A 24,365-nucleotide genomic window follows, 5' to 3' on the forward strand; every position below is an offset into this window, starting at 1 on the left:
GAAGCACGGCGGTGGCGGCGTCGTGACGAAGCACGGTGGTGGCAGCATCATGGTGTGGGGATCTTCTCAGCAGCAGCCATGGAAGGATAGTAATAGTAGAGGGTAAAATAAAAGCAGGAAAGTAAAGAGAAATCCTGGAGGACAACCTGATGCAGTCTGCCAGAGAGCTGTAACTCTCTAGAGATCCTCTGGAATCTTTAGTAAATTTCATGAGAAGCCATCTGTGGTTTGGTGAAGATATTTCACTCTGAAACACAAACACGAGGGGATCTGGTGGCTCCATCATGCCGTGGGGGCTTTTCTCTGGTCTCCTCAGAGGAATGTGTCGCCTGCGGTACAAAGCTGTACTGAGTGATCCCCGGTATCCTGCGGTGAAACGGTTCTGGCCTGATGATCTCTTTCAGGATGACAGTTCCCTCGTTCATAGGGTAGCAGGGATCACTGACTGGTCTGATGAGTACGAACGTGGTTTGAATCGTACGCTTCGGCCTTCACAGTCACCAGGTCGGACCAAACTCAACACCTATGGGATAGATTGTTCCGTCGTTCCAGTACAGCTGCAGACACCTGTAGAATCCATACCGAGGTGTTCTGGTGGCTGTAATGTCCCGACACCGTACCATGTTGTTTCTTTGTTAATGTGCCACCCTTCGATTTAATCTGTTGTCTCTTAACAGGTAATAACGCCTTCAAGTCACCTGAGGATTTCAAGGTGTCGCTCCCTCTTCGCACCAACTACCTGTATGGACGCATCAAGAAGAGCCTCCCGGAGATGTACGCCTTCACCGTGTGCATGTGGCTCAAGTCCAGCGCCAGCCCCGGCATAGGAACCCCCTTCTCCTACGGCGTGCCGGGCCAGGCCAACGAGATCGTCCTGATCGAGTGGGGGAACAACCCCATCGAGCTGCTGGTGAACGATAAGGTAGGTCTGCATGACTGTGCCTCACTTGTTTGGAGAGGATCTGTCTCGCTGCCCTGATTTTCTGAGGAGGGAAAACCATCCTTTATTTTTTTTTTGCCCGGCAACAGAGCCGGCTCTAATGATGGAAGTAAATGTAGATCAGCAATGACGCTAATTAAATGCAAAGAATGAATGAAGACGCTCGTGTCAGCCGGCTCTGTGATGTGAAACCAGTTAGCACGAGAGCACAATAACGATTCAACTGGGGAGAGAATCACTGACCATTAGCTCTGAATGTGTAATCCTCCACCTTATAAACATTTAATATCTCCGACCCACATTCCACTCAACAAAAACAGTGATTCATTAGAGAGCGTGCACGACCCGGCGCGCTCCTTCGTTGGCCTTGTCGTCTTTCTTTGCTTTCACTTGACACAATATTGTCGCATACTGTGAGCTTTCAGTCAACATTATTTCACACACAACAGACAACAAAGTGGAAGAAACGCGTTAATATTTGATGGAATTTAGTCTTAGAAGGGCAGAAATGATCGTCGTCGTATCCGTGTGAGGTGTAATAATAGACTTTTCTTGTGTTACGACGGCGCTCTTGCTGCTGCAGCAGTGTATTGTTGGATTTGGGGGATTTCAGGCTATAATGTTCCCACACTGGAGATAATTTTTTTTTTTTCTCCCACTGTCTTGTTTACATTTGGTGTTATTGGCACAGGCAGGTCTCCCCACAGTTTTCCCTTCACCATGCATTATACATGCGTTGAAGTCAGACAGATGAGAGAGGATGGTGGGAGAAATGGATGAGAGTATGCGGGGGAAAAAAGCGGGGGAAAGGGTAGGAAATAGAAAAGCTGCAGAGCTTTGGAGGTGATAGAACACTGTAAGAAAGAGAAGGAAAGGGAGACAGATCAGAGGATGCCGGGGAAAAGGAAGCTCGAAACTGAGAAAGACTGCAAGAGAGCGAAAAGATTGCAAGATGGAGGAAAGGGAGACGAGGCTGGTGAATATGATAACCACATGTGCAGCAACACATCCATGTGTTGAACTTGCTCACAGTGATAACAGGGTCCGCTGGGGCACATTGTTTATGCCGTTCGTTCGGCTGCATACTAAGGAGGAAGCAGAAAGCTGCCTCGACAGTATTAAAAAGTGCAACGCTGTCAGTGTTTTATATTTGGACATGGCTTTGCAGCATCTTCATCAGGATATTCTGTCTCTTTGTTCAGGAAAAATGAAAATATCTTCTGTTTTTTTAACTCCAATGTTCCAAACATGCTTATGGCATCTGAATTTGTCGTTCCCACGAGACGGCCGGGAGTTTAATCTGTAATGGATTCAGCTCCACTTGTACCGATTTCCTTCAGCAAGTGTACATGTATAATCTGATGCCCTCGTCTTAAATAATCATAGTGTAATCTGACATTTACCGACATTTAGAGAAACTTCTATACAGATTATTCCAGATTGTTCCAGCTGCCATTTAAAATTCACGTGGTTGACGTGTTTTTGTCGACATCATACGCATGAGTTTGTTTTTTAAGGCTGTGCAGTGACAGGCATCGCTTCCATCCCCGCTGGCTGAAGGCAGAGGCTCCGGCGACTTCTTTTCTTCTGACATTACCTTCTAAGAAACATTTCACACTTATCTGCAGAACCTTATCTACACCTTTTCTGAGCTAAAGAACAAAATGTCCTTTGAACTGTAAGAAAACACATCACGGACCTTTTTCCCAGAAGACATTTTGACATTTCAGAAACACGAAAAGCACAAATGCAGCTTCCAGCACTTACATTCCTTTCAGGTTTGAGATTTCAGGGCCTTGATTTTTCACGTTGAGTTATTGGAAAATAGAACAGAGGTTACCTGTTTTTTCCTGGAATGACAAGAGAAGAAATGCCAATAGGAGAAGAAGCATTTCGATTGTATAATACCTGTAAAATTGCTGCTTTCATGTTTTGAGAATGAGATCATTTGTAGTCATTTAAATGAACACCAGTGAGTCCTGTATTCACAGTTCACCCTGTGGACATAACCTTTATTATTAAGCTCTTAGTGCACAATTACTGCAGAATATCTGGCAAGAATTTCTTTTTTATGTTGTGATATGTGAAATCTTTAAACCGCCAGCGTGGCCCGGTGGTCGGCTCTGAATCAGAGCCTTTAAAACAACAAGCCGGTTTCTCCCAGTGGCCCAAACACACCACCTGCATCCTGAGCAAGGTCAACCGCTTCTGTAATTGCAAGTGACTTGAATTTTATTTTCAGGTTTGTTTGCATCTGCAGCTAAATCTGCGCCCAGATACGAAGTGCTTGTGCGGGCTCATCAGGAGAAGGCTAATGAGTTACAGAGCTCAGCCGTAGTCTCCCCGCGCTGTATCCTCGCAGGACTGTGATGTCACCGGCTGGTAAAATAACCGGTTGTTTTTCTTTGATCTGTGAACAAAGCACAAAAGCATAAGAGGACAGTGTTTTGCTGTTAGCGATCCGACTGCTTTGAAGGATGCTCGATCCCTTGATGTCACCTGGGTAATCTAAATTTTATATGTCACCCCGGCTCATGTGAAGAATCCTCTGCAGCCGGCTGTCTCTTTGAAGCCCCGGCCCGTCTAATTGCTGTCCTTGTTTCTAACATGCCACAATTAAACCCGTGCCTCTCCTGACTCGCCTTTCCTGCTCCTTTGCTCTGCGTCCTGGCCTCGCTGTCCTCACGCCGCTCACCTTTCACTCCCCTCCAGGTGGCCCAGCTCCCGCTGTCGGTGAGTGACGGCCGCTGGCACCACATCTGCATCACTTGGACGACCAGAGACGGATTCTGGGAGGCGTACCAGGACGGCGAGCGCCTCGGCACCGGGGACAACCTGGCCCCCTGGCACCCAATTAAACCTGGAGGGGTTATCATCCTGGGCCAGGAGCAGGTGAGGCTGACGGAGGTGCTGCTGAACAGGTGTCTGTGAGTGTGTCAGGGTGTTTTCTCCCCTGAGCTCGGCGCCGGAGGCTCGGCGCTGGGAGCTGGAGACGGCAGGCTCACGGGCTCTTCTCACGCTATCGGGGCCCTTTTATATTACCTCATTGATGTGCTTATAAACTGCGGCACTGCACCCCTGGGAGCTGTGTTAGCAGGTTATCCTAGCGGTTAGCTCCATGACAGCACCATGTATACACTACACAAATGCACAGTGACGTACGGCTGATCTCCACTGAGAGCCATTAGCTCATCCTGCATTAGCAGGAGCCTGAGGAGGCGGCGTCTCTCCTGCTCTAATGCTCCAGTCATACAGTGGAGGTGAGGCTGCTGCAGACCGCACAGTGTTGGAGACGGTGCAGCGTTTGGCGATACGCAGGGAAACATGTCTAGTGTTGCTTTGCAGTTTGATGGAAGTCAAACAGTTTGTGTTAATCAAGGCCTTGTCCACAGGTAGCAGGGTTTTCATAAGACCCAGTATCCTCCCGCCGACACACCACCGCGTTTTTAGAGAAGCATCCATCCACACCTCACCTCATTCATCAGCTGCCAAACCTGCAGGTGGCAGTAGTGCCCCAAATCCTGTCCAATCAGAGTGAGCTTCGGTCTAAACGGTCCTTAACGCCGTCCTTCGCCTGTGTTCCTGTACGTGGAGCGGTATCTGGGCCTGGACCAGAGACCACGACAGCACAGGTCTGAGGGCGTCCACGCTGTTTCCAAATGTAAACACATACGTGACGTAAGAACTCATTTTCAAAACCTAAAACCCGGTTATTGACGTCCACATACAGACACATGAACGGAGGATTGGCAGATCTTCACGTTGGTCGCAGGTTTGTGAGAGAATCGGCTTTAGTGGCGTTTTGGTGTGGATGACAGGACACATCGTAGAAAAACATCCTCGTTTTGTGAGATACCTGCTACATGTGGACAAGGCCTGAAGCTCTGTTTCCTTCAGCAATAAGCTTGTATTAAACTGTGTTGTGTTTCTGTGTGAAGGACATCGTTGGAGGCCGGTTCGACGCCACCCAGGCCTTCGTGGGCGAGCTGAGCCAGTTCAACATGTGGGACCGAGTGCTGCGGCCGGTGGACATCATGGGTCTGGCCAACTGCTCGGCTTACATGCCCGGAAACGTGGTTCCTTGGATTGATGCTAACGTGGAAGTGTTTGGGGGCGCAAGTAAAGCCGCTCTGGAAATCTGTGAAGACCGCGCTTTTGATTCCTAAAGGATGTGGGTGAGGAATCCGTACGACTGCTGGGATCTGGAAGCTAGGAGTCTGACTGGTGCTTCTGTGGAGTCCCGAAGGCGAAGGGTTTCACTGCGACATTTTTACATATTTATGTGGTCTGACTGTGCAGTCTCCGAGACTCAGCGTTTATCGGACTCACGAATCCATGTGTCCATTCAGCTCGAACCCTGAAGACATTAGCGGAGCCTTCAAATTAGTTTGCTCTTCTGAAGAAGACGTGCTGTTGCTGTAATGATGTGACCTGCTGCCACTTTGTGTTTTGTCTTCAGTAGATCAGCTTTCATTTGACTCCTCTTTGAAAACAGCTCTTTTGGTTGCGTTCCTTATAACGACAATGCTGCACTGTATTCGTAGTGAATGTGAGCTCAAACAGGCTTTGATGTGCTGGAAAACTATTCCTGAGTAACACGGCGGCGCGCTGCACGCTGTGAGCTTCCTCGCTGTTTGAAGAGCGATGAGACGCAGGAGTGCAGCGAAATGAGGTGGATGCTCCAGAGTTCAAAGTGGACAAGAACAACCCTGGCTGTTGATTATTCTGAGGCGTCCCAACACGGCACATCATTTAGATATTATGCATGAGCCCGAGCAGTGAATGGAGGCCGGTGCACAAGTGGCAGTGCATGCTTTCTGTCAATACACAGCGCGTGTGTGTGTGCGTGTGTGCGTGTGTGTGTGTGTGTGTGTGTGTGTGTGTGTCGGCGCGCTGACAAGATTACATAAGGCTGTGTGTGTATGTTCATGTGCGTATGGCTTGTCTTGCGTGTAAAAAGACCAGAGATTATGAGGGAGGGAGGACATTTTCATTCTTGTAGCTAAATCTATGCTTAATACCTCACTGCCCCTTGAGCAGCTGCCATGTCCCAAACAGCTTTATGGATGGGCCGGCTCTGCTCAGGTTAATAGCGATGTCGGACAGCTGCCCAGGACTGGCCGGCGGACAGAGCTGCTGAGCGCTCAGTGAGGGCAGCGACTGGCTTTGACCTTCAAGGACAATCCTCAATTTCTCATCTGGGTAGTAATTATCCATGTTTATGAATGAGTGTGGCGGCGAGCGGCGCCGGTCCACTGGTGTGTCTCTGAGCTAAGTGTGTCATGGTTGATGAAATATTGAGATGTAGAGGGGAAGTCAAATGAGAGCAGCACTCTGTGGACGTTATAAATGTCGCTGTCAGATGGAGTTTTGGTCCTAATTGCCTCACACTGAGCGGGAAAAAAAAAACAGTTTTGATCCATCGATATGTTATATTTTTTAAAAATGAATTAGGCGCCTGATGGATTTAGCTCGGCGGCTCAAACTGATGCTTTCTGCAGCTTAATTAATGTTAGTTCTCAGTGTTGTTGTGGACGTTCATTTCAATGCTGTTTGTCTTTGATTGGCTCCCATCAGGAAGCAAACAGACAACAGAGACACAAACTTTGGTATCGTGTCCAGAGTTTCTTTTTTCCTCTTTGTGGATTTTCCTTGTCGAGTAGACGCTAGCATAAAGCCATTGAAAAGCTTCTGTCCACATTTGAAGCACAGCTCTGATGCAGCAGGTTGCTGCAGGATGCTGAACACGGTGCACACTGGGTCGGGTCAGGACTTGTTAACATGTTGTGATCGTTCCTCCTTTGAGTGTCTTTGTTAACGATGTTTTAAATGTAAAAAAAAAAACAAACAGATTTTTTTCCTGTAGAAAGTGTATTTTTCTTGCTTTTTTCTGCTCATGATTTTTGTCCATTAGCAGCACATTATGTACGACAACAAAAAAGCAGAAGTACTAAAAGCGCTTTGTCTAAATGGTGAATGGCCTTTCGTGAGAACCATATGTGCTTTTGCTTGTGGACAATTCCCAAATTTTCTGTCAGCTTTTAAAGCACAGCTCACTGACCGCACAGAGCGAGGCGAGAAGAAGCACAACGTGTTTGCTGTCGTCGTTTAAGTGTCCGATTCGAGTCGTGCACTTTCCTGCCATGCGGTTGAATGTCCTTAAAATAAAAGAGCGAACAACTGTCACATCCACAGACACAACAATTAACGCTGCAACCTAACGATGTGACAGAATAGCTGAACAGCTGTTTGAACAGTTGAAGCATGTTTTATTCAAATGTCATTGCACTGTATTGCTGATGAAGTCAGAGTGGAGTGTAGCCCTGCCAAGGTCACGCACTGTTCTTCATTTCTTCATAAGAAAACCACACTTTAACCTTTGACGGTTGACGACAAACTTTTTTACAGTAACGTTCCACTTTCGGTTAGTTCTGTCGGCGATGCAGGTGTGTGTCCGGTCGGTAGTCGTATCATTTGTCGGAGCAGCTACAGCACACATGGAGGGATATTTCCTCTCATCTGGGCAATGAAATGTCGTCAGCAGTGGAGAAATCCTCTGGATTGGCAGACGTCCAGGTGGAAATGAAAAAATCTGCCCATGCGGATTATGGGAGCCGCTACGATGTAGGACACTGTGAGCCTTCTTCATTCTCCTCCACGCTGCGTGTTGATGCTGCTGCCGACACACCAGGGGTCCCTGTTTTTTATCACAACGACAATCTGTCTGACAGCTTACAGTAAGAAATATGTGTGTGTTGCGTTGTGTTTTTTTTTTTTTTTGCATATTCTGTATCTCTAATTTATGTTGCATTGCTGCTGTGACACTGCACATCCTGGTGTTCTGAAATGTTATGTACAAATTAATTATTAAACAATCCAACTTGCATTTAAATAAATGATAAATACACTAGATTGCATAAAACACTCATTGTAGATTCTTTTCAGAAGTCTAAAGAACACAGAGTTAATGACGTCGACGTACGCGTGGTCCCTCATCGAATCCTTCTACACTCAGCTGTGTGCAGAAAACAATGAAGTGGTGCATCTGAACAAGGTCCTGGTTTCTTCTGTGTGTGGTGACACAGCTCCTGAAGGGAAACGCCACCAGCGTACACATCAGAGTCCGCTACAGAAGCTGTGTGAGGCTTTTTGTGGCTGCTCACATCACGTAGGTGCAACGTTCTGACAAGAAAGAAGGAGGCCTGAAATAAATATGTACTAATATCTGTAGTTACGCTCGATGCCTAATGCATGCAATGCATTTTTAAAGCGGCCGTTGTGAGTCAGACACTGGTTTCGTATTACAAAGCTGAATTCAGCCTTTTATAGTAGATTCTCCCGTCAGTGCAAAGTGTGGAGCTGCACAAAGGCCAAGCTGATCCAACCCCAGCACATTATCACAGCAGAAGAACGAGTCCACCAAATAAACACGGCGTGTGTGTCGGTCTGGGTGTGATGGTTTTCTGTTATTGTCTGCTGTCCCACCTCTGGCTTTAATTGCAGCCACTCTCCCTCCGGTTTCCTCAATCTTCCATATAAGACGGATTATTCTGCGTGAGGTGTTGAACCACACAAATGAAAACTAACTGAGAGGGGAATTGGACTCAAAAAAAAAACAGATTTGAATTTCACGACGATCATCCGTCTCCCTGACAGTAGAACGACTCGTGTTTGTGTGCCAGCGTATGTGGGCTCGTGACAGCGAGCTTTGTTTGTCTAGTGGGTCTGAAGAGTAGATTTGTTCCAGTTATTGAGTTTTTCTCCCACAGCGGTAGAGTTTGAAAGGGAGATTTCCAGCCAGCCGAGTCCTGGAGGGTTCGTGAAGAAATGATCTGAGCAGCTGCTGCAGATGTAATGATAACAGTGCATCACTAAAACCAGATTACCAGTTCAGCCGTGTTGCCAGCTCGTCCATTCGTCTGCTTGACTGGATGGAGCGACGGGGACAGTTCGCATCCATACATCCTCCTCTCGCTTCTCTGGCTCGTGCGGCTTTCCCAACGCCGCCCAGGGTTGTGTTGAAGTGTGAGAAAACAACACGTAATTAAAATCAAATCACACTGAGCGTATTTGACTGTCAGTGGAAACATGCGCAGATCTGCAGGGGGCAGAATTAAAGTGGCAGCGTGCTCCCAGCAGCCTCCCTCTCCAACACAGCGTCCCCACGGAGCCCCAGAGAGCCGCAAAAAAACTAGTTTAAGAATTGAGACCAGAGAAGTCCTTTGGCTTAGTAATTAAAGCCTGATGGAAGAAAAGCCTGTGCAGAAGGCGAGGCTCTCTGAGGCATTTGAAACTGCTGTTTTCTTGGATGTCACAGACTATTAGTGAGACCCACAAAACCCCTTCAGCCTGCATCGCTGCCGCTATAAAATTATGCATCAAAAATGTGACACTGTGTTCCCGACGCCGGTTCTGTTGGGCAGCCATTTTTAAACAAGGTACACAAGCGCTCTGTGTGTTTGATGGCTCCTCTGAAAGAAATATTCATAAATCACTAATTTTAAGAGAATAGACAAGACACCGCTTTACTTATTTACGCTTCATTGGCGAGGACGGCAACTTAAATGTTGTTGTGGGAGAATAAAAAGCGAGTGAAGACGGAGATGACATGAGGGAGGGATGAACAAATTAATCAGCACAGGAGAGGAAACAGCTGCTGCATGACAGTCTGAAATGCCCCCTCTCTGAAGATCAAAGAGCCCGCGGATGCTAGATGGAGATATTAATTCATCTTTATTCTGTTAAGCAATACACGGTATTTTCAAGCATAGTAGAAAATCATAAATCTGACAGCTCTTCATGGTCAGATTACAAGGCTCACGGCGGCTCCACTCGCTGCCAGAATATAAAGTGTTTAACCTGAACGCCGTCGATTCTGAACGTCTGCTTTAATCTCACACTTTGTTCTCTGTCTCCAAGGACGATATAATGTATTCCCATTTACATTTATAACAATGTCTAGAATTTCTGCGAGAACCTTTAATAAAAAATAAAAGCTGGAGGATAAGCAGTAGTATGTCATCTCTCTGCCTGAATCTCTCCCACAATCTCTTTAAATCATGCTTTCTAGCACCTGTCTGGACTGCAGATTTCAACACCGCGCTCGTCCGTCCGTCCGTCCGTCTGTCGGCAACAAGCAGCCACAAATCTTTCATTGTGCATCCCTGGAAGTGTCATTTTATTTTCTCTGAAACACCTTTGTTCCCCCATAACAAATAAACACAATGACGGTAAAAATGGCTTCTGCTGCATCTCGCTTCTTCTTTTTTTTTTTTTTTGTGACTGTAACAAAATTCAGAGAGAAATATGTCGAAGTGTCATTAAAACGACTTTGTGTTTTGGAAAAGAATATTCTGTTAGCCGCTACACTGGTTTTAAATTCTCGCTCTCTCTGGAGAAAATGCACTCTTTTCTCTTGCAGGAATAGTTTGGAAAGCTTATTTGCATTGTAGCTGAGATTTGGACGTGTAAGTCACTGCTATTCTCATCGCTGCACATTAAACGTGAATCCATTGCCAGCAGGTTGGCTTAGCGTAGCACAAAGGACTGGAAACAGGGAGAGTCAGCAGCCGCGTTTCTACTAAAAAGCATCTGAATCGCACTAATTCACTGTCACATTACATCTCAACACATTGCGGTTTTACAGGACGACGGAAAGTTAATTCCTGGATGGAAAAGTCCCCCATTAACCCTAGAAATTGGATTTCTATACAGATACGCTGCAACACCAAATAGATTTTGATTACTTTTTAGATTACATGTTTTATTAATGCAGTGGTGCAACAGAAATGTTAATAATTTACCAAATAATTTGGCAAATTGTAAATATGTTGAGCCCGAGCATCAGTTTCTCCAAATACATCCGACCGCTGCAGCATCCTTGACTTGTGACACAACCTGTTTGTCTGTAATCACCAAAACCACAAAGTGTCTCCAGTGAACTCGTCACAGAGGAGCCTGTGGTGTTTCATCCACCAGAAACATTTCTGCAAAGCTTCATAGCACCTAAAGCAGCTGTAAACGTCAGCAGTTGTGTAGAAATGTAATTTACAGGAGACAGACTCGCTTCCTTAAAACCACAGTGTGTTGTTCTACAGATCCAACCAGAGACGTTTTAAAGGTGCTGGACGGCTGATCTTGAGCCAATCCAGCTGTTTCTTCCTGCTTCCAGTCTTTGTGTTAAACTATCTCCCAGCTTTACTGTACACACATGAAGCGGTGCCGATTCTTCAAGCGCATAAAGGCTGGTTCTTCACATCCCCCAGTGGTGAGTAAGTCCCTGAAGCCATACACAGAACATACAGTGTCTTACACTTCAAAAAAAAAAAAGACTATAAATGGTAAATTTTTAATTCATTCATGTGGGAGCAGATCTCTGCTAAATCTGCATATTCCTTGATGTTCCCATCGTCACAGAAGAACATGAGGGCTGGTGATGACTCCTCGTTCTAATGGCGGGACTAAACATCGAGCAGGTGAAATGATTTCAGCTCAAGACAGGAGCAGTGAACCGATCATCGCTTCTCGACTGCAGATTAAATACAGCTAGCCGCCGCTTTATTACGTGATGCTGATTCCGCCGATAGATTCCCAACTTCTGCCGGTAATAAACTCGACATGTGACTCTTGGTGATCCTTTTATCTTGGTGGAATCTAATCAGATGTCGGTGGCTTTCCTTCCCCCCAGAAGGGCCGTGGATAAATGTATTATCTAGATCACTCCACTGCTGCTAACCAAATCACCAGCAGCCAGCGTTTCCTGGCCAGGAGCTGAAGCCGTCCTCCCCACCGGAGCGTGTCCAGCCTCTCTGCTGGTGTCATTAAGCCCTGCTTTCTACTGACATTAGCAGATCATGTGGCTCTCATCAGGACAGAGATCTGGGCACCAAAACAACATAAAACCTTTTTTATTTTTTTTATTTTTTTTACTGTAAATCCCTCCAGGTTCTATTTATAGCGCCTGTATGTCTGCTTACTATTTTTGAATGTGAACTTCCTGTTCCGACTGGATGAGAGTAAGCCTGCCCGCCTCAGCTCAAGCAACAAGCTTCAGTTTTTCACTTTACGCTGCACAAAAGACAGAAGAGAGGCTGATGAGACAGATGGGGAACACGGCTGAGCGTGTTTCAGTGAGTAGTCAGAAGAAAACAATAGTCTGAGCTGGAAGTCTGAGCTTCTGGCACCGAGGGACCTGCTGGGCTCAGTGAGCGAGAGCAGGAGAAGAAACTCAGCACCGAGTGTTAGAGAGCCGTGTGAGGAGAACGGCCGCGATGGCAAGGTCGCCGCCGCCACGCCACCCAGGTGTTCCACCTGTGGACTCCACCTGGCTGACAGGAGGCTCAGTGAAGCCGAAGCACGCCGTCTTACGTGTGCACGCTAGGGCGGTGATTTACGCCGCCGCCCTGCAGGACGGCGGTCACTGTGGGACTTTCTGCAACGCTGGCACCCTGTATTGATTTCCAACTAAACTCTGAGCCGTGTACAGATGTACTGCTAATGAGAATTCCCTGCAAACAAGCACGAAACACAGAAGAAGACAAACACAGCAAAGTCCAAGAGGCGATACGCTGAATCCAAGGAGCTGAATTGCATATTTTATTGTGTCTTAGCCTTGTTTGTCCTCAGACAATTCAGCTCCTGATGAAAAAAATGCATCGTGCATATCAGGTGATGCCATTAAATAATCAATCAGGTATACATTCTGTAGGAAAGACAGTAAAATGCCATTGATATGCACAGCTGGAGGAGATTTAGGGGCAGCAGGCCTGGTGGGTGCCAACAAGCTCATCCTTCACCCGAGTTACAGTGGCCGTGATTGATTGCAACGAGAGCTTCGACTGACTCATTGTGTCGACGCCCCACAAGAGTTTCAAGGTTGTTCGTATTAGCAGCAGTAAATTTTGCATAATTGATAGCAGGCTAGGTATACATTCATTTCCTGCAGGGCTGTAGACGGAGCAGTCTTGTTCTGCTCGCTAACGGCGTTTTCAGCCTCAGATGTAATCCATCTGGATTTGAACATGAGCATATGGTTTACGAACTTTAGAAGTTGCTGCAAGAACTTGTTGTGAATGCATTTTATGGTTCTGACACACCTGGAAGCAGAGTTGAAGGCCATAAGTCAGAATTAAAAGGAATACTTTGACATTTGGGCTTCCTGGTGGAGAGTTATCGGAGGGGACGGACATTATTCTGTCAAGGCTGTCCGCTAAACTTGGAGCTACGACGAGCTGCCAGTTACCTTAGCTCTGCACAAAGACTGCAAATAGGATGAAACAGTTATCCGGGCTTTGTCCGAGATTTATGGATTGCAGCCACATGCTATGCTGCTCACAGAGCTGGAGGACATTGAATTATTTCCACTGCCTTCCTCAGTATAAAGCAGTGCCCTTCAGGGACGGCTTCAAAGGCTGAGTAAATATGTATCTGCTTAAAGGTGAGCTACACATAATCAGCCGCAGAATAATGCGCAGGCATGCACACCTAAAACACCCTTTACTTTCTGCAAACAGGACGCCTGATGAGTCTTGATTCTGTCTGTAAGTTGATGCAGCTGAGCGATGAATCAGACATCATGGCTGCTGGACGCAGCCTCCCAGCGCCTGTCCTCAGGGACCCAGTCGAGTAAATAATGTAAATAATGTAAATTCAGGGCTTCGCTGTGGACACTGTGCTGTGGTTGGTTATAAATCATGAGCTACCTGTGCCCTGTGTGTTTACTGAGAGCACAAAATGCGACTTGTTGTAATGGCAGCCTGGTAATGTTACCCAGTGCAAAGCTTCTCCTGTCTGTCATAAAGGCAGATCTGAATCGCGCCGTAGATTCAGAGGGATTAGGAAGGTGTAATTAACCCAGATACAAACCTGGAGTATTTAGGCAAGGCATCAAGATGACAGAGACAGCAATTAGTGCATGTGTGTGCATGTGTTTGTGTGAGAGCAGCTTTCAAACGCGCTGAATCAAGGTCCCCGAGCGCACAGCTTTGGAGCTAAAAATGACAGCTCTTGTCTCATTCAGACAAGATTCGTAGGCGAGATGTCTCAGAGCCTCAGTACGAGCTTTTGCAGCTTTGAGATGTTTGGAGTGATCAAAAAATGTCTGGATTCCATGAGGAGTTCAGCATAAACACAATGATTATGGGATCAATGTTCATGCTAATGCCTGCTGCCACCAGGCACCGAGTCGAGATCCAAAATAGCAACTGTTTGCCACTTTAGATGGAATATCTTCTCCCTGCGTGCAGCTCCAGGCGGCGGCGGCGTATAGAGCAGGTACATGTCTGCATGTGTCTGGGGAAAGAAGTTAATTTGTGATCTGTGGCATTTTCAGAATGATACTGATTATCCCGAGAAGCGAAAGGAAACGGGTCAAGAGAAGGTGAGACTCCCCGGGAGGCCTGTTCGGCGTCATCGTGTTTAATGTCAGTCATCATCACTAATCAGGACGGCTCCTCCGTCGTCACATCGGCTAATGGCAGCAAAACACACAAACACACAGTCCAACCTCAAACCTGCACTTGATTCCATTCATAAAAAACCAAGAGGAGCGTTTAGGAAAGCAGCAGCTGCTGTCGATGCAGGGATCACAGCTACTCACTTTACAGTTTGTAAATGTTTTGTGGCGCCGCTGAAGCGTGGAGAGCTCATACATGGCGGGGGACCTCTGATCTAGGAGACGTGGCGCCTGACATCGACTCTGTTATTAAATTTTCACACACTGCTGACCGCAATATCATCAGGGGCGAGCTCCGGCGGCTGCAGACCCTCGGGTGCTGCGCCTGTTTACTGGCGTGCTGCAGCTGCTGACTGCTGCTGTGATCCTGGGCTGTGAGGCGTTTTCACAAGTCCAGCAAAAACCGTGTTCACCTGAAACCCTTCTTCCTGATTTACTCCTTGATGAAGTCAACACAGACTCGACTCTCGGTCTCGAGAAAGAAGACGTTCAAACTTATTGGACACCGAACATCCTGACGTGGAATCAGCAGGAATCTTCCTCGGCTCTCTGCAAGCTGCCTGTCAAATCCGCTCCAGCTTCCTCACTAGAAGAACAGCCGAATCGATGACTCAGCAGTTTAGGGAAGCAGCCATTTCTCCTCGTAAGAATAAAAACTCAGGCCTTTGTTCTGATCGCTTCAGAATAAGAATGAGTTTAGAAATATGCTTCTACCACCAAGGAATGACAAAACAGACATCTGGTGTGTCTGCAGCTCTTTGAGAATAAAGTTTCAATCAGAGTGAAATAGTTTGGAAACTTTAAAAAAAACCTATTTTCATACATGAGCTTTTCTCTTACTCGAGTACTTGCAGCCTCCTGCAGGCTCCAGCAAATCCTCTATTCAAGTTCTGTTTTGCACTCAGATTAATGTCTTCCACAAGTTGAAAACTGTTTCTGGGAATACTTTGGTGCAGCGAAACTGAAAATCTGTTACGATCCTGGTTTCAGTCTCCAAATGTGACTGTCAAAGCAGCGCCTGGAGTTTACCCGCGACTCCAGAAGCTGCTCATGTGATGGATGCTTTACAGCCACTGTGTCACTTAAGCTCCCGGATAGATGCTGTTTTCCTGCTAAAACATATTGTTCACGACTCGCTTCTCTCCTACAGAACTTCTCTTCTGCACAACGAGGGCCTGTTGTGCTTTTTCTTAACTTTGCGGTCAAGCTGTTAAAAGTTGGATGTGAGGATCGTCTGTTTGGCTGCGGCTCTTGTGTTTGCCCAACAGATTAAAGCTGGATAGATTTCTGGTGAAAGTAATGAGCTCCAACATGCAGCTCTGTCCCTAAATAACAGTCTTCTTGCACATTTGGTCCCAGCGTTGGTCCACACTGATGAGAATAACGAGGAGGTTTGTGCCTTCATCCTCCGTGTTCGTACTCCATCCTTGTGCTATTTTAGGAGCAGCATGACTGACGTCAATAACAAGAATTGAAATGATAAGTTTTTGAGAATGAGGGCTAAAATAAATACCCAGGTTCTGATGATTAGACTCAGTGAGGTTGTAAACTGCAAAATCGTGTTCCACCTTCAAGGGCAAAAAGTAAATTCTTCAACCGTCGCCATTGTCTCGCCACCGCTTCTGTGAAGTGCTGCTGGGAGAAATATGGCGAGTCTGAAAAGGAGGCGGCCTTGCTGGCGCAGCATAAGCAGCCTGTCTTTTAAATGGCTTGGTGCACTTATGTATTCCGTCACAACGAACGAGGAGCTGTCCTTCAGAGCTCATGCACAATAGAGACAATGAATGAGCGTCCACAAACAGCTCCGAGTACAGTACATGCAGAGCTCCGGCTGCTGCAGCCTTATGCAGATGCTCTGTTTTGTAATGTTTAGATTCAACAGCAATAACAAAATGGGCTCGACGGTGGTCCTGAAAGGTTTAACAGCATCCTGTACGGGGCTTTCATTTAGTCTGATTTTGCTGTTCTCCTCTTCTTGCCCTGCGGCGGGCGCATCAGCTCCTTCGTGTTCGTTGACAGTTTGTCAGGCTTCATGATGGGTTCACTCGTCTATACAGCCACTCAGGAGAAAAACCAGAGTCTGTTTCCTATAAACACAATCTAATGAGATGCTTTCAGGTTAGCTGCTATTATTTTTAAATGAGTATTTCTGAATGGAGAGGTAGAAGTTAGATCCAGATGTTGATCCAGAAGCTCCGGTGGCAGAACGTCACTCCTGCGTGTGAACATATTTCCATTTCTGACATGTTTTGTGTTAATTAGAGTAATTCTGGCTGTCGCTGTTTTAACTCCTGTCCTTTGTGATCCCCATTTTAATGAACACTTTTCTTTCTGAGGTTCATGTGTGAGGCTCTTCAAATAAAAGCACATTATGAACTCGCAGTGAAAGTCTGAAGTTTCAGAGCCTTCAGAAATCTGAGTGACTGGTCATAATTGACCCTCGTACTGCTTTATTTAGTATTACATTCCTTTGGTATTGATTCCTGCCTGCAGGAACAGAACTCAGTGGGAGGCTGGCAGGACGGCCATGATGCTGCAGACAACAGCAAGAGAGGGAAAAAATAGAATACAACTCACACAGTGGCTTTAGAGACTAATTATGTGTCACTTAACAGCATTTTTAGAGCTGAAAGCAGCGGTATGCGTTCAGAGCCTGAGGGTACAATCTCATTTCACATTCAGCTCCGTTTGTAGCTCCCCGCGGTTGGAGGCAGCTTTCCAAAGTTTTCAAATCAAATGACATTTACAAAACAGGGCCGTGGTTTATTTGCTCCGACACGCAGGATGTTTGCCTTCGCCGGGGCTGATGTGCATGGATGTTCAAACATTACAGGAAGCACAAAAACATAAATTACTACAGGTTATTTACTGATTGAGATGAAAACCGACAGTTAAAACACCACCGAGCACATGTGAGGAATATTAATGTCATGTATGCATGTTGTACGTGTTGATTAAGAGGCTCAACGGTTGTAAAACTTGTGAGGTTGGAGACGATCAGCTGCCAGTGAGGGACATCTAGTGGTGGATCAGGGAACCTCCTGCTGCTCAGTTTTACAAAGACAGCTTTACTTGGAACCTGTAGATGCAAAAACAAACTGTCAGTGCAGCTGGTGGATGTTCTTCTGCACTGAACATGCCACCAAGTCAGGGACACATTTCTCCAACTAATGTCAAACAGGTCATTGGAAACCTTCAATATGTGTATAAAAAAACGTTATGCACTGACAGCAAACTTAAAAACACAAAACTCCAGAGGAGACCCCTAAAATATTAATAATAACAATAAATATCCCAATAAAAACTGCCACAGTTTCTGCAGTTATTAAACTTGTCAGAAATGTTTTCTTGTAGTTTTCTCTCCTAAACTCTGCCGTCCTTCCAGGAAGCTGTGAGCTTTGTGTTTTGGACCCTCTGCCTCCAGGGAGCGCCCGTCTGCAGTGTTTAACAGCAGATCACTGTCCACCTTTCTCTACCTGCCTGCATTTAACAGCAAGCTGCAGAGAAACACCCAGAGCACTGCTGGAGCGACGCCTTCAAAATAAAAGCTTCTTTAACTTCTCTGAGAGAATAAACTGGAGGTAAAGCAATATATTTAACTGTTCTGTGGTTTAAGTTCAGTTGTTGTTGGGTTTTTTTTGTCACTTATTAATATTCATCGAAGTTTGTTTTGTTTTTTTTTGCATAAATGTCACTAAACCGACTTGACTTTTATTTATTGTCCAAACTGATGAAGGTTGACAGTAAAGGAAGTTCTCACAAAACATGAACTTCATGTCTCAGGTGAGCATATCCAGTTTGTGTTCAACTTTCCTTTACAGGATAACAAACATGAAGAGGCGTATTGTGGAATTATTTTCTCAAACGGAAGTGGTTTCGTGTTGCAGCGCAGGAAGCTTGACTCCTGCCCACCTTTGCTGCCTCCCTCCTCAGGCCTCCTCCCCTTCACTGAACTCACCACCTACAACAAGTTTGACAGCTCAGCCTTTGCGTGGACGCTCAGAGAGCAGCAGCTCAGATCTGGACTCTCCTCCACCTGCACCGGACTAACTTTGCGGTTTCCTTTCCTCCTGGTTTTTGCATTTTTTTGCTGCTATGTGCGCGTCTTGCGTCTCCTGCTGGCTATGAGGGATTCTATGTGTCCGTAGTTTTTTCTTCTTCTGCCTGTTGGACCTTCTTTTGGTGCCGTTTTTGTTAGAAATATCTGTATTTATTTTATTTTATTTTGTTTGTCTTGGTCGTGCGTAAAGTAGTGAACCATGTCGAGGAGCGCGGAGGAGGTGAACAAGCTCACAGAAAGTACCTACAAGGTGGGTTTGTTGGGAAGCTGGGAACACAACAGGTGCGACTGGAGGGAGCAGAACAGACCGTCCAGGTGTGCTGTGTAGAGCCAGTGGGCTGCAGCTTCACACGACTTTAACCTGCTGAAAACAAAACAAGGGACAATAATCAGTTCCTTTACTTTGGGTTTGAGCAGAAAAGTTCAGCACAAAGATGGAGGCAGGCAGCTCCCTGGAATCCTTCTGTCTGGGGGCTGATCATAAAGCAGAATATATAAGCTCATATATGTGATAATGTCATTAATGTGAAGTTATGAGCACACTGAAGCAGCCCGCGGTCTTAATTAACCTCTTCCTCATGTCCTTGTGCAGCTCCAGCAGTCCCCAGATTACAGGCTTTAAAGCGCTTTATGAGCACTTTTTACTTGAGGCTCTCTGGGTGTCACTAACTGGCTATTAGGGAGCTGAATTACTGGTTTTGGAGCAAATCGCCCCACCCTGTCACTGTCATTTCCTCATTAAAGGGCCGCCTTGCTCGATCAGCACCATCTGAACTGCTCTGGCATCTGTGTACATCCAATAATTAGCTTTATTAAAGTATTTTAAGTGTTGGCGTTGTGGGGAAAGTGTCCTGCAAAGCTGTTTTACCAGATGTTTTCTTAGTGGAGCGCTGAGATTTCACTGGATTTAAAAAAGAGAAACCAGGCCGATGAAAAGGAAACTTCCCCTGAATGAGCCTCCACTTAGAGCAAATCCCACCAGAGCATCACACTCTGCAAGCTGCACTCTACAGGTGTGCTTAAAGAGCTGGAGAGAATTTAAAAAGTGGTTTTCTCACAAGCGTTTAGCCGGGCTGAGCAGCTTTGATCCCGGCCTCCTCTCGGGGCAGCCCCCTCGCCGCTGTGGTGAAATGTAGGAAAAAAGACTCCGGGTTTAATAATTTAGCTGGCTGTGTGTTTTGTGAGGTAAGATTATACAGCCAGCTCCTCGGCAGCCGTCACCTCTGGCTCGCTGCTTAAATGGTGAAACAAGGCTCCCAGAATGCTTTGTTTTCAGCGAGAGAGTTCTGAGATGGAAATGATTTTCCTGCTTCAGGAGCTGTGGAAATGACAGAACGGCAGCTTTGAGAACAGAAGCTAGAAATGAGACGACAAGTTGGCGCTGACCTCGTCAGTCCTCATTTCTTGTGTTTATAAATCATCATCAGGGCAGCAGGGTCTGTAGCTTACATGCAACTCACTGCCAAAGGTAAACGCTGGTTGTCTTGGGCGTCTAAATGTGGTTCGGTTTTCTGATCCCAGCTCGTGGTTGCGCCTCAGCTCGTCCTGTCCGATGGTCACCGCTAGGTCGGACATGACATGGACAGAGACATAATCACAGAGACGAGTGGATTATGGATCATAGGTCCACTCTGTGATTAAAGAATGGTAAAAACTGGAGACCTCATTCCTGTTTGTGTATTTTTGATCTTTTGGCTGCCCTGTCTGAAGCGTGGCTCAACCCGTCAGACGTTCTGTGACGTTTCCTGGTGAACCTACGTCTTAGCTCCTGTTAATGAACAGTCAGCACGGTTTACCTCGACTCCATGTGCTTCATTCCTTATGTCACTCTGCAACGTCACAATCTCTTCCTGTTTCCGTCTCACAGAATGTCATGGACCAGTTCAACCCGGGCCTGAGGAACCTGGTCAACCTGGGCAAGAGCTATGAGAAATCCGTGGCTGGTGAGCTTCATTTTCACTGCATCACTGAACATTTACAGAAAGTTAGAGTTTAGAGAAACAGCTGACTAGAAGGTTTAAGGGTGACAGAGATTCAGGATAATATTTAGGCTTCAGGGACGACTCTGACAAACATTAATGACCGTTTTATCATTTCCAGCAATGACCCTGGCAGGAAAGTTGTATTTTGATGCAGTGTCTAAGATTGGGGAGAACGCTGCAGTTTCTCCTGTCTCCAGAGAATTAGGTAAGTTCCCATGTTCTCCGGATCTCTGCTGGGATAAACGGGGATAGTTCCCTCCTTCCTGACATTTCCCTTTTGCCTCTTGAGTCTTAAAAGCGTTTATTGTTGGGTTTTCATGAAAGAATTGAATCCACTCATGCAGAGTTAGGACCTAGTTGTCCTGCTAGATGCCTCTTAGGTCTTTGGATCCACCTGTTAAAGGTCTTTAGATGGAGCCACAGCTAATGAGATTCATGTTTGGTTTTCTTGAGTTTGGCTGCAGACTAAATGTTGTTCGTTTATTGGTTTTCATGAGACGTTTGTGGCTCTGAAGGCCCAACGTTAGGTGGTGCCGTCTGGTGTTGGTCAACCTGAAGATGTTTGAATGCTGAACAGGGAGAGGTGATGACATGATTCAGTGACAACTGTGGAAAACTCTGGTCAGTTATTTTGCAGAGGTTTCTATTATTACTATTGTTTGTGGGTAAAAGCAGCTCATTGTGACATTAGCTATTGAACTGCAATATATAACTAATGAGATAATAAATAGGACAGTTAGTGTTGAGCTAAACTTAGATTAGCCCCTAAACCTTCTGAATCACTGTTCTCAGTGTCTGGCTTGTAGAACAATACACTGACCAGAGTTTTAGGACATCCTCTTAGTAGCTGAGTTCAGGTGTCCCAGTGCCTACACACCCGAGCACCTCTGCATGCAGACTGCTTCTACAAACATTTGTGAATGATGGAGTCGCTCTCAGGAGCTCAGTGAATTCAGCTGTGGTACCGTGATGGCTACCACCTGTGCAGTAAGTCCGTTTGTTACCAAATACTCCACGGTGGACTGTTGGTGGTGTTATAACAAAGTGGAAGCTATCAGGAACAACAACAGCTCAGCCAGGAAGTGGTCGGTGTCGCCCGGTCCCAGATCGGGTTAGGGTTAGGGAGTCAGTAGCTACCGACCTCCAAACTCGGTGTGGCCTTCAGATCAGCTGAAGAACAGCTTCATGGAATGGATTTCTGTATCTGAGCCTTACATCCCCACCAGTGGTGTAAAACACGGCGCCGCTGGACTCCAGAGCAGCCGAGACGAGTTCTCTGGAGTGACAAATCACGCTGCTCTGTCTGGCAATCCGATGGACGGGTCTGGGTTTGGCGGTTTCCAGGAGAGCGGTACTGGTCTGACTGCATTGTACCAAGTGTAGAGTTTGGTGGAGGGGGGGTTCTGGTGTGGGGTTGTTTTTCAGGGGTTGGGCTCTGAATGCTTCAGCATAACAAGACGTTTGGGACAATTTCATGCTCCCAGCGTCGTGGGAACAGTTTGGGGATGGCCCCTTCCTGTTCCAACATGGCCGTGCACCAGTGCACAAAGCAAGGTCAACATAGACACGGATGAGCGAGTTGGGCGTGGAGGAACTGGACCGGCCGGCACAGAGTCCAGACCTCAGCCCGGTAGAACACCGCTGGGATGATTTAGAGCCACACCGAGAGCCAGGCCTCCTCGTCCAACATACCATTCTACAGTTCTACAATTTCATTTAGCAGACGTACATCTGAGAGCAGATCCAACAGTTCTGAAAGATTGGTCAGGAGTTCCAGTAAACACTCCTAAACCTCGTGGACAGCCGTCCCAGAAGAGCTGAGGCTGCAGTAGCTGTACAGGGTGGATCAACACCACATTAAACCCTCCAGATTAGGAATGAGTGTCTCTAAAGTTCATGTAAATGCAGACGTACAAATACTTTTGGCAATATAGTACATGTTTTATATGAGTGTTAGATGATTTAGAATCAGTAAACAAGAGTACTGCAGCGTATAGACTGTGAGCAACTCTTTAGACAATGAAAATGAGAAACAAATCCAAATATATCAAAGGTACACGTTTACCTTTAGCTTAGCTGTAGGTCTGATATTTAATTATTAACTGTTATTTAACTAACTCTATTCTACACCTGCAGATTTATCCATGAACTTGTGAGCTCTTTGTGATGGTCTTCATGCTAAATAAATAAATGAGCAACATTTACATTTCAAGGCCGTTTATTATGGGATCTGTATGTACAGCAATGATCATGCTTTTGGCCATTTAATAAAACTGGAAGATCCTTTGACCTCCTCAAACTTGCAGTTACAGCATTTTATTTAGAGTAATTTAACAGGATGAGCTGAATATTTTACAGCTTAAAGTCTGATGTGTATTTGAATGCAGACCTTCACCATCAGTTGAAGTAAAAGACTGACAAGTAGCACATTAAATACACAAAGGATCAGCGCAGCCACCTAATAAATCCAGATGAAGCTGTGGCCACGTTTGCTCTTTAGCCTGAACAGGTGAGCAGTCGCCTCAAAGGAAATCAGACGGTTTGCAAAGACAATCTATGCAAATTAATTACATGTAATTTAGAAAACATGAATCAACCTGCAGCTATTCACTGGTGCACGTTTAATCATGACAGAAGAGAAGTTCTGCTCGAACACAGCACAAGTTAAACTTTGATTTTCTCCAGCGTGACGCCGGTGTGACTGTCAGGGTGCTGAACTGGGAATTCACCACCAGTCCCCTGTTTGTTCCGAGCCAACTCCCCAGGCTAATTTACAGTCCAAAGACGTCTGGCGTCTCGACTCCCGTCACCAGTGGCACACTCCGATTTAACCGCTGTACGTCTCTCAGCTCCCCGCTGATTAGTGGCAGAACTGCTAATTAAATTCAGCAGCACAATGGGAAGTGCCACCTGGTGTAGTTCTGGTGTCTCCGTAAAACTGATGCTCCATCTGAAAAAATAAAGAATAAAACCTTCACCCGGTGTCGGCGTAACAGGTGGCGGTAAAAGTTAGCAGCGTAATGAAGGAAGACGTGGTTGGACGGCGCCAGCTCATTTTGGCTGCTTTGGATTCTCGTTGTGTTTTTATCTTTAAAAGTTGTGACTGTAAATCCACATCTCAGCTTCCTTCCCTCCATCTGTTCAGCTGATGGAAACAGTCTTTGTTTGTGTGGCAAAGATTCGGGAGTTTTGCAGTACCAGAGAATATGGACAACCGGAAAGTAAACCGTGGATTCTTTCAGCTGGTGAGAATCCTCCAGAGACCTCTAGCTGCCAGGTTTGCCTGAATCTGAAAGCGGTTCGTAAATTTTGGCATCGAAGGTTTCTGAAGAGCATGTTTTTAAAGACTATCTTTGTACATTGAAAACAGACATTTTCTTCTCAACAACAACAGAATGACGAGCCAGAAACACTCTGTGCTGGAGAGACAACGATGAGCTGAATAATCACAAGAGCAGGAATGATCAGGTTCTTATAGTTCATTGTTTCTGGTTTCATAGAACAGACAGTCAGTGTTTGAACTAAGAAATGAACCTGCAGATTTCTTCATAATGAAAACAATGCGTGTGGGTCGAGCACGCTTCTGTTTTAGTTTGTAAAAATCTGACTTTAAACTACGACAGACATGGATTTTTATCCAAAAACCCTTTAAAGCATTTTCTATGCAGGTTTTAAAGTTTTTTTTTGTCACATTTTTCTGTTTATTTTTCACTTCATCTAAAGTCCTGCAGCTCTGTGGAGCTAGAGGTAGACAGAGAACCTCAAAACATCCAAATAATAACTCCAGAAATCCTAAAAATGAATTTGTTTGATTGTGATTTTTCTAAAGATTGACAAAAACGTTTGCAGTGTCCAATGTGTTCCTAGAAAAATGTAGAAAGATGTTCCACCATCAGTAGAAAGATGTTCCACCATCAGTAGAAAGATGTT

The 24,365-nt window shown here is 45.8% G+C and overlaps 2 protein-coding genes across 3 annotated transcripts in view; both read left to right on the top strand.

Moving 5' to 3' along the window:
• Positions 1 to 5,106, top strand: part of nptx2a (neuronal pentraxin 2a) — a 13,604-nt gene extending 8,498 nt beyond the window's left edge. For both annotated transcript variants that reach the window (XM_008295949.1, XM_008295950.1), the window contains exons 3-5: positions 678 to 922; positions 3,653 to 3,832; positions 4,879 to 5,106. In XM_008295949.1, coding sequence (XP_008294171.1) covers positions 678 to 922; positions 3,653 to 3,832; positions 4,879 to 5,106 — 653 coding nt within the window. The remainder of the gene's footprint in view (positions 1 to 677; positions 923 to 3,652; positions 3,833 to 4,878) is intronic.
• Positions 5,107 to 18,355: 13,249 nt separating this feature from the next.
• Positions 18,356 to 24,365, top strand: part of LOC103367811 (brain-specific angiogenesis inhibitor 1-associated protein 2-like protein 1) — a 32,499-nt gene continuing 26,489 nt past the window's right edge. Inside the window, exons 1-3 of the mRNA XM_008295953.1 lie at positions 18,356 to 18,703; positions 20,321 to 20,396; positions 20,554 to 20,640. Of these exons, the coding sequence (XP_008294175.1) occupies positions 18,653 to 18,703; positions 20,321 to 20,396; positions 20,554 to 20,640 (214 nt within the window). The 5' untranslated portion in view covers positions 18,356 to 18,652. The remainder of the gene's footprint in view (positions 18,704 to 20,320; positions 20,397 to 20,553; positions 20,641 to 24,365) is intronic.

This window comes from Stegastes partitus, unplaced genomic scaffold (genome assembly GCF_000690725.1).
Source record: "Stegastes partitus isolate 25-593 unplaced genomic scaffold, Stegastes_partitus-1.0.2 Scaffold1090, whole genome shotgun sequence".
Lineage (NCBI taxonomy): Eukaryota > Metazoa > Chordata > Actinopteri > Pomacentridae > Stegastes > Stegastes partitus.